The sequence below is a fragment of the Silene latifolia genome, chromosome X (genome assembly GCF_048544455.1).
Source record: "Silene latifolia isolate original U9 population chromosome X, ASM4854445v1, whole genome shotgun sequence".
NCBI classification, from domain to species: domain Eukaryota; kingdom Viridiplantae; phylum Streptophyta; class Magnoliopsida; order Caryophyllales; family Caryophyllaceae; genus Silene; species Silene latifolia.
The window spans coordinates 9,951,856-9,964,817 of record NC_133537.1 but is presented as its reverse complement, the minus strand read 5'-3'; the positions used below and the strand labels follow the sequence as shown (position 1 = coordinate 9,964,817).

The 12,962-nt window shown below is 34.4% G+C and overlaps 4 protein-coding genes across 4 annotated transcripts; 3 read left to right on the top strand and 1 right to left on the bottom strand.

The window, feature by feature from the left end:
- The first annotated feature begins 803 nt into the window (after positions 1-803).
- LOC141622794 (photosystem I reaction center subunit psaK, chloroplastic-like) lies at positions 804-2,151 on the top strand. Its single transcript, XM_074438812.1, has 3 exons — positions 804-1,033; positions 1,564-1,644; positions 1,772-2,151. Exons 1-3 carry the CDS (start codon positions 953-955, stop codon positions 1,997-1,999), a joined length of 390 nt encoding a protein of 129 aa, XP_074294913.1. The 5' UTR covers positions 804-952; the 3' UTR covers positions 2,000-2,151.
- A 792-nt stretch (positions 2,152-2,943) lies between these two features.
- On the top strand, positions 2,944-3,630 carry LOC141621201 (splicing factor 3B subunit 6-like protein). The gene has a single exon (XM_074437862.1). The coding sequence runs from the start codon at positions 3,016-3,018 to the stop codon at positions 3,391-3,393; it is 378 nt and encodes a 125-aa protein (XP_074293963.1). The 5' UTR covers positions 2,944-3,015; the 3' UTR covers positions 3,394-3,630.
- Positions 3,631-6,850: 3,220 nt separating this feature from the next.
- Positions 6,851-7,780, top strand: LOC141621200 (NDR1/HIN1-like protein 13). Its single transcript, XM_074437861.1, has one exon. The coding sequence runs from the start codon at positions 6,889-6,891 to the stop codon at positions 7,768-7,770; it is 882 nt and encodes a 293-aa protein (XP_074293962.1). The 5' UTR covers positions 6,851-6,888; the 3' UTR covers positions 7,771-7,780.
- A 1,994-nt stretch (positions 7,781-9,774) lies between these two features.
- Positions 9,775-11,790, bottom strand: LOC141621199 (uncharacterized). The gene is made up of 2 exons (XM_074437860.1): positions 10,799-11,790; positions 9,775-10,028 (listed from the first exon to the last, which is right to left on the bottom strand). The coding sequence occupies exons 1-2, from the start codon at positions 11,743-11,745 to the stop codon at positions 9,983-9,985; spliced, it is 993 nt and encodes a 330-aa protein (XP_074293961.1). The 5' UTR covers positions 11,746-11,790; the 3' UTR covers positions 9,775-9,982.
- Between the last annotated feature and the right edge of the window lie 1,172 nt (positions 11,791-12,962).

Here is a 12,962-nt window from a genome sequence, read left to right as displayed (position 1 = left end):
AGAACTTGAAATTCCGAAATCGAGACTAGAATCATTGACACTAATTCTTGGTGCAAAGACCCTAGTTTTTGATGCTGCGAGTAGCAAACCTTGTGAGTACAACACCATTCAATTCAATGACTTTATTTGTTAGTTTTACTGTCATAAAGTCAAGAATTATTACGGTTGGCTGTCTTTCTTTGACGGTAAATGTTGTTTGGAGAACTCCGCCTGTGAGTGTTTTCGGGCATTCACTGCTGGTCCCAAGCCCGGATAAAGGAGGAGGGTTGCGGTAGGTCTGTGGCAGCCAGCATAAAAACTTAAAATCACATTTTATGGACATGAATCGGAATTTGAACATCGTTGGGGCGTCTCCTTGCATTTTGAGGCGTGCGTTCACCCATGGACGATTCGAAAGGATGATTCATGTCAGCCGACCCCAAATCATTTTGGGATTAAGGCTCTGATGTTGTTGTTATTGTTGTAGGTTTTTTAGGAGATGAATTCTCGCTAAATTATTAAGAGAGAATTTATCACTAAGTTAATTGACACGAGTTTTTTCCTGTGTGTATTTTACTGCACTTATTATTGATTGTGCTATAGTGGTTTAACACAAATTGGTACTCATTTCATTTTTAACCATGACTCGGTTAGTTTTATGTCGAATTTAAGCCATTCATACATCATACATGTATGATAATTTAGGAAACATGAAGAAAAAAAATGAAATTATTATTTTTTATTTATCCATTGAAGATCTTATCTTAGTAGTGATATCCAATAATGCATTGCCATATAAGCAACATGTATGCATAGAGTATCTAATACACAAGTTATGTGGCTATCATCAAATGCTCCAATATTCTTCACTTTTAAATCTCCATAATTGTTGTCCACCAAATAATATACATCAAATTTTCCCAAGTAAAATAATTCATTAGCAAAGTAGTGTCAACAAACACATCAACCAAGAATGGCATCAGTTGTGATGACTTCACTCCCACAATTCAATGGCCTTAAACCTCAATTTGCTCCTTTGCCTTCCAAATCCTTGGTTTGTTTCTCAACTTCATGTCTTCCTTATTCTTCTCTATTTGTTACGTAACAACAACATTGTCCCAGTACCTCGACAACTCCCGCAAATTGTGAGGTCCGAGGGTCAAATGTACGCAGCCTTATCCTTGTGTCTAACACAAAGAGGCTGTTTCTGAATGATCCAATATGAAATTTGCATCGGATCTCCCATTTGTTACGTTAATCCAAATATTTTGTAGTGTATATTGTATAGTCATTAATTTTGTTGCTAATTCTTTAACGAGGTTTAATGTTGTAGCCTAACAATAATAATCTAACATGATATAGGTAGATAGATGAGACAAATTTATTGGCATTCCCTATACATTCTACTTTTTGTCTCATCAATCTATTTAACCCGTTTTATGTTTTAGACGGATTGATATGCCTATTGTGAACAAGACAAGAATCTGTGTACATTGTAGATCCTTTTTAGGCAATGACAAAATGGTGTAATTCCATAACTTAATTCTCCAACATTATTCAGTAAATTGCTCGTTAAATTTGTAGGTGGCAAGTTTGCCAGTAAAAGGAAAAGGAAAGGGAGGTTTGGGAGCACGATGTGATTTCATTGGTTCACCTACAAACTTGGTAAGACTTATGTTTCATAATTCATGCAAATATGATAAACGTAAAGTTATGACTGATGATACTCAACGCTCAAGCAATATACAAAGATACTAACTAATGGTAATAATATGGTTTGGTTAATTGATAGATAATGGTGACTTCAACAAGCTTGATGCTATTCGCTGGACGATTCGGGTTAGCTCCATCAGCAAACAGGAAAGCAACAGCAGGGCTTAGATTGGAAGCAAGGGACTCGGGTCTACAAACGGGTGACCCGGCTGGGTTCACTCTTGCTGACACCCTTGCTTGTGGTGTTGTTGGCCATATTATTGGTGTTGGTGTTGTACTTGGCCTTAAAAACATTGGCTCTATCTAAACCCTCTTCTCAAATACTCCATATTTCACTCTTTTCTATCTCCAATCAACTTGTAAAATTGTGCTACAATTTCTGATTATTTCTATGTATTATTACCTATCTTAATACTTAGTCATAGCTTGTTATTTTACAATGCTCATAATTTTTCTTCACCTTGTCGAGTTGGGATCTGAGTTGACCTGTTATCCGATAGTGATCCAACTATGAAAATAAAATGTTAAACAACTTGATGTTTTAACCTCACTATTTCAAGTTCGGAACTTGAATAAGACAATTACATCGAATAGGGATATAATCTAGTAATGACCTAAATTAAACCCAATTCTATTTAGCTTAAAACAACCTCGGATAAAATAGGCAGAATAAAACGTGAACGAAACATGACTCACCTACCTTAACTCGATTAAGTAGATCAATTACACCCTCTAAATTTCCTATTCGCACCAAAGTCTGAATTAATGTAATCAAAAACAAACTTAATACACAATCAACCTCAATAACAAATATTGACCAAACCTAAACTCTACTATTGTACCTTAAACCCACCCGGGATGAAATAGGCACGATAGAACCTGAACATGACATGACTCAATCCACATTAACCTGACCAAGTAAATGGATTACAAAAGTCGAACTTATTTTACAAGAAGTATAGCTTATACTCAATTAAATTTATCCAATAATCTGGTAAGGAGAACAATCAACCATTTTACCTTAAAATAAACCCAGATAATATAATCGCACCAAAACCCACAAACAATATATCTCAACATCTCAACCCACCTTAACCCGACCCGAGTGAATCGATTAACTAATCTAAATTCAAATTTCGAATCAAAATCGAATTTATTTCTTAATTCAAAAAAAAAAAAAAAAAAAAAAAAAAAAAAAAAAAAAAAAAACTCCACATACACCGCCTTATTCCTCAGTCCTCTCCACTATAAATACACTTCTCCCTCCAAAAACATAAAACCTAAATCAATTTCCAATTTCCAGTTTTCCCCAAATCAACAACAATGTCGATCAGTCTTCGCAAGGCAAACACGCGACTACCACCAGAAGTAAACCGCGTACTCTACGTGCGAAATCTTCCATTCAACATAACAAGCGAAGAAATGTACGATATTTTCGGAAAATACGGAGCAATTCGCCAAATTCGGGTCGGGTCAAATAAGGATTCTCGGGGTACTGCGTTTGTTGTGTACGAGGATATCTACGATGCGAAAACCGCTGTTGATCATTTGTCGGGTTTTAATGTCGCAAATCGGTATCTAATTGTGTTGTATTATCAGCCTACTAAGATGAATAAGAAGTTTGATCATAAAAAGAAGGAAGAGGAGATTACTAAATTGCAGGAGAAATACGGTGTTTCGACGAAAGATGATGATAATTGATTGATTCATTGCGTTAGGGTTTTGTGTAATTTAGGGTTTAATTGACTTTTGGTTTGAGTAATTTAGTGTTATGTTGATGAATTGGATGGTTTTGGATCAGGGTTTTGTATATGTTTGCAAGAGTATTATGTTGAAATTAATTAATTGCGTTATCCACGAAAGATGATGATTTGTGATTAAGTTAATTATGTTATCTTTTTGTGTATTTGTGGTTTATGTTATGCTGTAATTATTTGATCGTTGTGTTTTAATTGTATGATTTCAAAATTAGGGTTTTGTGTACCTGATTTCAAGCTGGTAATTTAGCTGAATTGAGTTACTTCTTGTGGTTTATGATTTTTGACAGATTTCGGATTGCTCTTTGTTTAGGTAGAGCTTAGGTTGATTTATGCGTAAAACGGTTTTGAATAATGATTCATGTTAGTTGACTCTAAATTATTTTCGGATTAGGGCTTTGTTAAATTCCAGTGTGCGACATGATTTTGGTAACAATCTTGTAATGTAGGTAGTCGGTCGTCGACCTCCCATGGGAAGTTGTTCTGTCTGTCTGTAAGCGGAACTTACAGGACTAAAACGACTCACTCAATTGGCTGCACTACTTGTGTTGTGAAACAGTCATAGACTGACGTAGATTGATAAAATAATACTCTTTTCATACTTTCTGAATTTCTGCAAGTAATTTTCTACTGTTAGATAGGGTTTGGGTATTGTTGCTAACTTTCATGTTTTAAGCTTCGTGTTAGATAGTAGGAACTTAAAACGGGTTTTTAGTTATTTTGGGCTCTGAGTAAGAGCCTCAGGTAGTTATTTTAGTTAGGTTTGTGCTCAAAGGCTTCGTGATTAGTAGACCAGGCAAACCGATCAGCTCCTGATTAGGAACCTAGGGTTGGTATTTTAGTTACTTCTGTGCTCTGAGGCTTTGTGATTACTGATTGGTATGCAACACGAGTTATCTTTTTGCACCTCTCTGAACATTCATCTGGCGTACTTTGGGTGTTTTGATGGATTGGTTTTTACTATTAGGGAGAGGGATATCTTCTCATTTGTGAAGGGGCAAAAACGTTAATATGATGCTGGAAGGACAGGCCTAGTTTATGCGAGTATTCATGACCCGAGAATGTGCTTAGATGTTCAGTGTGCTGTAGTTTTTGTGCCCCTTTGAAGTAGATCTAATCTCCTTTTCATTATTTACACAAAGGTAACATGCTGTATACTTGTGTTTGTTTGAAATTTGTGTTGTCTGATTCATGATGATTCATGAACCATATTATTCTTATAGATTGTTGAATCACAGACTGACCGAACTGCTTGACTCTTGGTAGATAGGAACCCATAGGACTGGCCTGACGCTCCTCACGCCTGACCCCTCTTAATCTTCCGACTCGTGCCTGTAATGAGTAATTTGCCCCAGGAGTATACACGAAAGATTCTTTTTTACTTGAGCGAATAGTAACGTGTTGAGCTCAAAATGCTTCCTTGAAGACAGAAAGCATGGAAACCATCTTTGCATGCCTGAGAGCTGCGACCCTGAGACTGCAGGTGCATGAAAATGGACGCTGTCAGTAAGTGTATCCATTTTCATGCACCTGTGGAGGCATAGCCAGCCGCAAAGATAGCTGCTTAATTGATGTTGAGGTCTTACATCTGGAGCCTGGAGGTCCTTGATTCAAAAGATCCTGGTTTGCTGCTAGTATTTGTTTAGTTTGCAGTTAAGAAATGGTTCACCCCTGCTCAATAGTCCTTGCAATTCTTCACGAAATTATACAGTCATGCATCTATACACACAGTCCTAACTCCTAATCACAAATGACTGAGACGGAGGGAACGCTGTTTATATGGACTATGATTTTCCGTCATTAAAATCTTCATAGGATAGAGTGACATGAACTTTGAAACCGAAGACACAATTAGTCTATCTAGTTCATTTTACATATTTCCTTTGTCCCAATTATTTGTTTACTTTTTTTTTTTTTTTTCCTTGTGAGAACTATTTTACACAAAAGTAAACACGTGATCAGGGCACTATACACTTGAATTATTTGAACACCTTACACCCACTTGAAGAAAATCAATTTAGACCTATAACTTACAAATATTGTTGTATCTAACCATGTATAGAAACAAAATACTAGAGTAATTAATAGCAGGATTTGATATTTGCTATATGGTTTATAAATAGCAAAATATCAAATCAAATAGTAATAATGATACACCAAATCACGCGTTTTGAAACTAAAATTCCAACTTCCCCACTTTCTAAAACAAAATTATTGCACTAAATCATAAACTATGATTTGATGTGATTTTGGTTTACTGTTAATCTCTATTTTGTACATTAAACACCCTAAATTAAAATTAAAATATCTAAAGTAATCTCATTTACAATATCATCCATCCATTCTCGTTTAAGTTCGTCTTAACTTAAGACATCTCTCACACTCGATTAAAATACAGATGGAAATAAAAGAATGTTGCGATAAATCTTCGTTAAGACGGCATTATAATATCAACCATTTCGTAATCTATATTTACGAAATTGACCTTGAGTGAGTACATGAGACGTTTAGAGAGACTACTTGAGAACTCAATGTCAAGTATGGCATATCCAGCTAATAGACAGTGTGGATCAAGAAATGAGATGGTGAAATTGTTGTCCAAAATTAGTCTTCAAAGTGTCAACACTCTCCAATTGTAATGTTGGTATCCATCCAAAAAACACACCTTTCTATCGGAATTAGATGATGCAAAAAGAATCGTATACAATAAAATTTCTCGATATAATAATTCTTGTTAGTCGACCCCAAGCAGATCATTTTGGAACCTAGGTTTATATCAATGGTTCGTAAGGCTGACATTTAAGACCAAATACCTCGAATCTTTTGACTAGACCGTAAAATAAGCAAAAAGGTTATAATCCTCATTAACTCCTACCTAATCCACACGCATAAATTACTTAATTTATGGACTAATAACATCTTCAATAAAATCAACTCTTACAAAAAAAGACACCTAAAAGCTAATTAAACATTTCCATTTGAAGTGATATTCTCATTCATTTTTCTACTCTATCCCATAATTGTCAAATTATTTCCCTTTTTAGTAGTAATCTCAAATATTTGCTCTCTTTGTAACCATAACTCAATCAAATTCATATCCCAATCATCTTCCATTTGTGCTCTCTTTCCTACCATAACCCAACCCATTCATTTAACCCCCCCCCCAAAAAAAAAAAGAAACGTCAGAAAATGCAACACGAATTATAGAATAAGACGGTTTCACACTATTAAACGGTCCATTTTATAAGAAAATTATTCATATACTACATGAGAGTAATAAACAAGTTTTCTTTTTATATAATGGGATAACTGAGGATATAAGACCGTCTCACGTAATAACTACGAGAAAAACACACACCCCATAATCATAAATTCAACACACTTGGATCATAAACTCACACATCTCACAACTCATATTTCACAACTCACAAAACTCACAATGAACACTAGTGAGAAAGTTCATCCTACCACTAAAAAACCACCCACCATCCCCACCACAAAACCCGCCACGGCCGCCACCACGAAAACCACCACGACAATCGCCACCGCCACCCCACCACTTAAACCTCCACCTTACAAAAACCAACAATTCGCTCCCGTCCCACGCTACCGCCCTCGACCACTACCGACCCACCGCGACGACCTCGACCGCCACCCTCGTCGCCGCCGCCGCCAATGTTGCACATGCAAATGTTTTTTCTTAACCATTTTATGGGTCATTCTCATTACCATTGCCTTCCTACTCCTCGCCGCCGTCACCGCCGCCGTGTTTTACTTCGTCTACAACCCAAAACCACCGTCATTCACCCTCTCATCATTTAAAATTGCACAATTCAACCTTACTTCACCTACCCAATTCAATGCAAACACCAAATTCAACCTTTCCTTAACCACAACAAACCCAAATGGTAAAATTAAATTTTACTATAGCCCCATCAAATTAACCTTAATTACTCATCAAAATATTGTAATTGGTCAAGGTAAATTTCCTTCATTTATCCACGATGTTAAGAACAATACCATGTTATTTACCACAATTACCAACAATGTTACTATTGATGATGCATTATTTGGGAAATTACAAAATGATATGAAGAAAAAGAATGGTAGAGTTATGAATTTGTTGGTGAAAATTGATGCAAAGTTGGCAGTAAAAATTGGTGACAAGGTTAATGTTAAGAATGTTGGATTAAAAGTTAATTGTGGTGTTATTAAGATTCATGGTAGTAAAAATAATGGGAAGTTTAGTGTTGAAATTGTTAATGAAAATTGTAATGTTCATTTCTTTATTATTTTGAATGATTGGGAAATTCCAATTTAGTATTTTGTAATTCTTGGGGTTTTTTGAAGGTAAATTGTTTAGTAGTAGGTTTTACTTAAAAGACGGTTTAAGTTTAAGGCGGTCTTTAAGTATGATTATTGTTTGGGAGAAGTGGGAAATTAATTGTTTTTATATATTCTTCATTAATCATATGATTGATTACAAATAGTGTATACGTTTCAAAGAAATTGATCAGAGAATTATTGTTCATGTCACGGATTTACATTTTTGCTTGGTTTTTGATGATCATCGTCTGGTGTTTACTGTTTAGAGCATGCATGTTCTTTTCGATTTAAATTCGGCTTACTTTAGTTTAGTTTATCTTATTTTTGTCGACCAGTTGCATTCAGTTTAGTTTCCGTGATTTAGGTCCAAAAGAAAAGGTTTGTATATACTCCGTCCAGCTCTGAAAGATTCTATGCTAGTATGTATACGAAATACGAAAAAAAGTATTAGAAATATCGGTATTTTTTCATTTATTTTTTTATTGTACCGAGATGATGAAAATTATGCATCCTTACCACCCTTAATACACAAATACCTGTAGCATATACGTTTGGTAACTAGTTAAGATTCAAGGGCTATAGGCTTATAGCTTATAGGCCTATACTCAAGATAGTTAGGCTCCGTTTTAGACGATATTGACATCAAACCGTCTTACAGAAGACTCATTGTTATTGTTATTAATATAGTTTCGATTTCCCATGTTAAGAAAAACGTATGAAGTTGTTAGGGAGCAATATATTCTACTTTGACGATGTTATCTTAGGGATTGTCATCAATCAAAGAAACTTAAAGACAGCAATCTCTTTGATCTTATTGACATGATTTAATTCCTTTTTGGTCAAATGATGGCTAATAATTTCCTAATCTTGTTAAAGGTGAAATTTTCTTAACGTTAGAAAAGGGGGTTTTTTGGCACCAAAAAAAAAAAAAAAAAAAAAAAAAAAAAGTTATTTTTTTTTTTATAATGTGGATTGAACGTATTTTGGCAGTCAAATCAAATCCTTTTATTACATTTTTTTGTTACAAATGCGGACAAGGAGGAAATTATTGGAACTAAGACCCATCATATCAAAAATAGTTTATTTCAACTGCTACAACTATGCTTGGAACTTGGGTCGTGGCCTGTGGCCCATGGCAATCGGAATTAGGAGTATTAATGAGACGAGACAGTTAGTGAGCAACTCGAGCTCGGGACGGGATCGGCTCGAAAACTTAATGAGTTAAGTCAAGCTAACGTTGGCACTGCTCGAAAAGCTCGTGAGCAGCTCGAACTTGTGTAATTAAATAAATATTACTCATATTTTATAAAAATTGTTGTCATGATTATATATTTGTATCACACATATAAAAAATGTCTCATTGGTTTTCCAATATTTGCATATAAAGCCTTCAAGTCTTGTTATTGAAATATTGATTAAAAAAAACAAAAATTCAACAATTTTATATATGCTTGAGTTGAGCTCAAGTTTGGCTCGAACTCGCGTTAAAACTCGCAAGCTTGATAGCGAGCATGTTTTTTTCAAGCTCAGGTAAGCTCAAGATCGGCTCGAACTTGAGTTTTATTTCGTGAGCACAAGCCGAGCAAGGTCAAGCTCGGGCTCGGCTCGGCACGTTAACACCCCGATTCGAGACATCACGACCCATGGGCAATCGGGACAACATGGTCACGAATGCACGATTGACTACCGGTGCATTGGTAACTTTTGAAGACGATATGGTTTATGGTATGAAAGAATGCATGGCTTTTATCAAAGTTGGTTGGTATGAGTGACCAAAATTCCAATATCTTACACCAAATTGTTAAGGCTTCGATTCGACTCCTGCGAATGAACAAAACCAAAATTGAGAGGGGTCTATCTACTAAGTTACCTTCAGTATCCTCTATACCGAATGAAATTGGTCCGACTGTCGGTAAGGAATATCTCTAGTCAACATAAAAAAAAAAAAAAAAATCCAAAAACTAGAAAAGAATATTTGTTCGTTTGTCGTTGTTGTAGATTTTTGAACACTTATAGGGCACCGGCGTGGCGTAATTTGTATTTCTGTTATGAATTTGTTTGTTAAACTATTGCTCATTACAATTACCATCTAAATAAATTCTCTACCTACACAAGAATGTATCCAAAAGTTATGCCAATATTTAATGCTTAACTTGTGAAGCTGGAAAAGTTAGCTGGGTTTTTGAAATCACGTTCAATAAATCATCCTAATTTCCTATTATGATATTGTTCTCCTTTAGCACGATCTCTTCCCTGTAAAAAAAAAAAGAAATACAAATAATTTAATATTAATATAAACCGTTTTACATAATAATACCGCTTTGAAATAATAACGAAGTTGTATGTAAAACTGTCCAACCATAAAAGACTTGTAATGGAATGGACTTTTAGAATTGGAAAATTAGTTCTACGTATTATTTGATGGTATAGAAGATTGTAACACTATACTTAGATGTATATTTTATATGAGTTTTTCTAACCTATGCCCACTGGGCATAGGTTAAGAAAGTCAAAAAAAGAAAGAATTTAATGATGTTTTTATGGGAAATTGTAATATACAATTACTTTTACTTTTTTCCTAAGAAAAACATTTAAATCTTTCTATTTTTGCTTTCTTAACCTATGCCCATTGGGCATAGGATAGAAAACCCGATTTTATATTAATATAAGATAATAAGATTTAATGATTTTATTAAATAATACTTCCTCCATTCAACTCCACTCTACCACTTTCTTTTTTCACGTTTGTCAACGCGTGTTTTACGCGTTAAATATCGTTAGCTACGTATTTGCAAAAAATATAAAAGTTAGATATTTTTAATATACTCGTAAAGACGAATCAAACAAGATCCCACATGAATATATTTCCACTTACGTATCGAGAGAAAATCGAAATTGAACACACAAATGTGAATAGTGTACGAAAGGGAAATAGGTAGAGTGGAGTTGAATGGAGGAAGTAATGAATGTAATAAGTACATAATAATAAAACTCGCTCTCGTTTTTGTTATATTCTTACAAACCTGAGTTGTGTTGCTGGTTCTGGTTCAGATCCGAACTTGAGCTCTTCGCTATGAATTGAACCACAAGTAACATCAACATGATCGGAAATGTCATATGGAGACGTGTCACCCGAGTCAAGCCTCATGAGTTTCATCGGTAAACCATCACACTCACTTGCAAAATCTTGCTTAACAATGAAACATTCACCATGGCTGTTGCTATTATTATCATCGTGTGGGGCCCATGAGAATTGATCGTTTTCATTGTTCTCTTCCACATATTGAACTCCTCCTTGTCCGTAACCCTCATAATAGCATCGCATTAGCGTCTCATGATAATGACGGTAATACTCGTTGTTGTTGTTATCATTATCATCATTATTATTATTATTGTCGCAATTATTGTTATTGTTGTTGTTGTTGTTACCTTCTTCCTCGACTACACCCTGTAATATGGGGTGTGATAGAGGAGGAACAAGGACTTGAGGGTTAATATGCAACATTTGACTTTGTTGTTGTTGTTGTTGTTGTTGATACGCTTGCGCTTTGCAAATAGCTAATTGTTGGAATACAAGATCTAATTCGGCTTTACAAAACTCGATTTGGTAATGTAAATCTCGAATGATCCTATAACACCCTCCTACGGGATCCTTAGCCCGTGCATCTGATTGAAACATTATAGTATGCATGGCTATGTCTTTATCGGGCACCTTAAGGTTGCGAATGATTTTAGTAATGTTACTAACGCCGAATAATTTATGAGCATTTAGGAATTGTACTTGGCGATCATGAGGGAAATAAGGCGCTAACACGCAATCCGGGGCGCATTTTCGACGTTGATATTTGCACGCAGCGCACGCTTGCGTACCGTTGCTTATTCTATGATGATTGTTATTATTATTATTATTATTATTTATCGGTTTGGTGTTGGTATTATTGATTGCGTTAGCGACAATAATATTGTTCATTGATGATAAAATGTTGTTTTTTGTGATTGGTTTTTGGGGTAATGGTGGTGAGATTTCCACTGCGTTAGATTTGCAGTTTTTTCTGATGAAATTATCGGAATACTTCTGTTTTTTTAACTTTCCTCTATTTTCTCAATGAATAGGAGAGAATGAAGTTGGAAGGAGGAGATATGTGTATGAGATTGAGAAAAAAAAGGGGATGATGAAATTGAAGCTTATATAAAACAGAAAGGATAACTTATTTAATTTTTAATAATCTACGTGTGATTTACTGAGAATGTTTTAGTTGAGAGTTGTTAATTTGCTAAATTTGTACAAATGAGGTGTTAATTTATGTTGGCATGTATATTAAGTTTAGTCAAATTAACATATTCTTAAATAATTCATGTCTTAATTTAGTAAATTTAATTTAATTGAGAAACTTTATTGTCTAATTTCTCTTTAGTTTAGTTCTTCAATATAAGTATATGGAGTATGAATTAGTTGAAATTATATATAATTATTCGAACTAGTTACAACTTACAAATGCGATAATTTACTAAAAAAAACTATTTAGTAAAAACAAAAGTAGGTAAAGTAAGTCGATTATAAAACTTAACTTTCAATAATAATATTATTATTTCACAAACTGGAGATCACATCTCTTCAAAAATTTAACGAATAAATGTATATATTGAAACTAAACTTGTCGCATGCAATGGTATTTATAGGACTATTAGTGATTATCCTACCGGTTAAGCCCTGTTCTTTTAGACTGAAACGAATCTGATCTGCACTAAACTGAACTTATAGAATTTGAACTTATAGGATCTGAACTGAACTTATAGGATCTGAACTGATTTGAACTTATAGGATCTGAATTGAACTAAACTTATAAGATCTGAACTTTTCTGAACTGAACTTATAGGAGCCTAACTTAACTTAATTTTATTTTATTTAACTTAACTATTATTATTATTATTATTATTATTATTATTATTATTATTATTATTATTATTATTATTATTATTATTATTATTATTATTATTATTATTATTATTGTTCCGGGTGTAATTCCGGAGCAGGATTATGACCACTTAAGCTTGTAGAATGACGTCGTTGCTTGTCTCTTCCTTTCGCTCTCTCCTGTAAAGATAAACAAACTGAGGGCTCGGCTTGGTACCGAGCGTACTCACTCCGACGCTCAAGTCAGTAAACTTAAAGAGATAAGTTGTGTG

What these genes read in the sequence shown, in the direction of transcription:
- LOC141622794 (XM_074438812.1), top strand. Translation starts at nt 953, where the DNA reads ATGGCATCAGTTGTGATGACTTCACTCCCACAATTCAATGGCCTTAAA. An exon ending in CTTTGCCTTCCAAATCCTTG is followed by an intron (nt 1,034 to 1,563) that starts GTTTGTTTCTCA and finishes TTAAATTTGTAG; the next exon opens with GTGGCAAGTTTGCCAGTAAA. An exon ending in TTGGTTCACCTACAAACTTG is followed by an intron (nt 1,645 to 1,771) that starts GTAAGACTTATG and finishes GTTAATTGATAG; the next exon opens with ATAATGGTGACTTCAACAAG.
- LOC141621201 (XM_074437862.1), top strand. Translation starts at nt 3,016, where the DNA reads ATGTCGATCAGTCTTCGCAAGGCAAACACGCGACTACCACCAGAAGTA.
- LOC141621200 (XM_074437861.1), top strand. Translation starts at nt 6,889, where the DNA reads ATGAACACTAGTGAGAAAGTTCATCCTACCACTAAAAAACCACCCACC.
- LOC141621199 (XM_074437860.1), bottom strand. Translation starts at nt 11,745, where the DNA reads ATGAACAATATTATTGTCGCTAACGCAATCAATAATACCAACACCAAA. An exon ending in GAACCAGCAACACAACTCAG is followed by an intron (nt 10,029 to 10,798) that starts GTTTGTAAGAAT and finishes TTTTTTTTACAG; the next exon opens with GGAAGAGATCGTGCTAAAGG.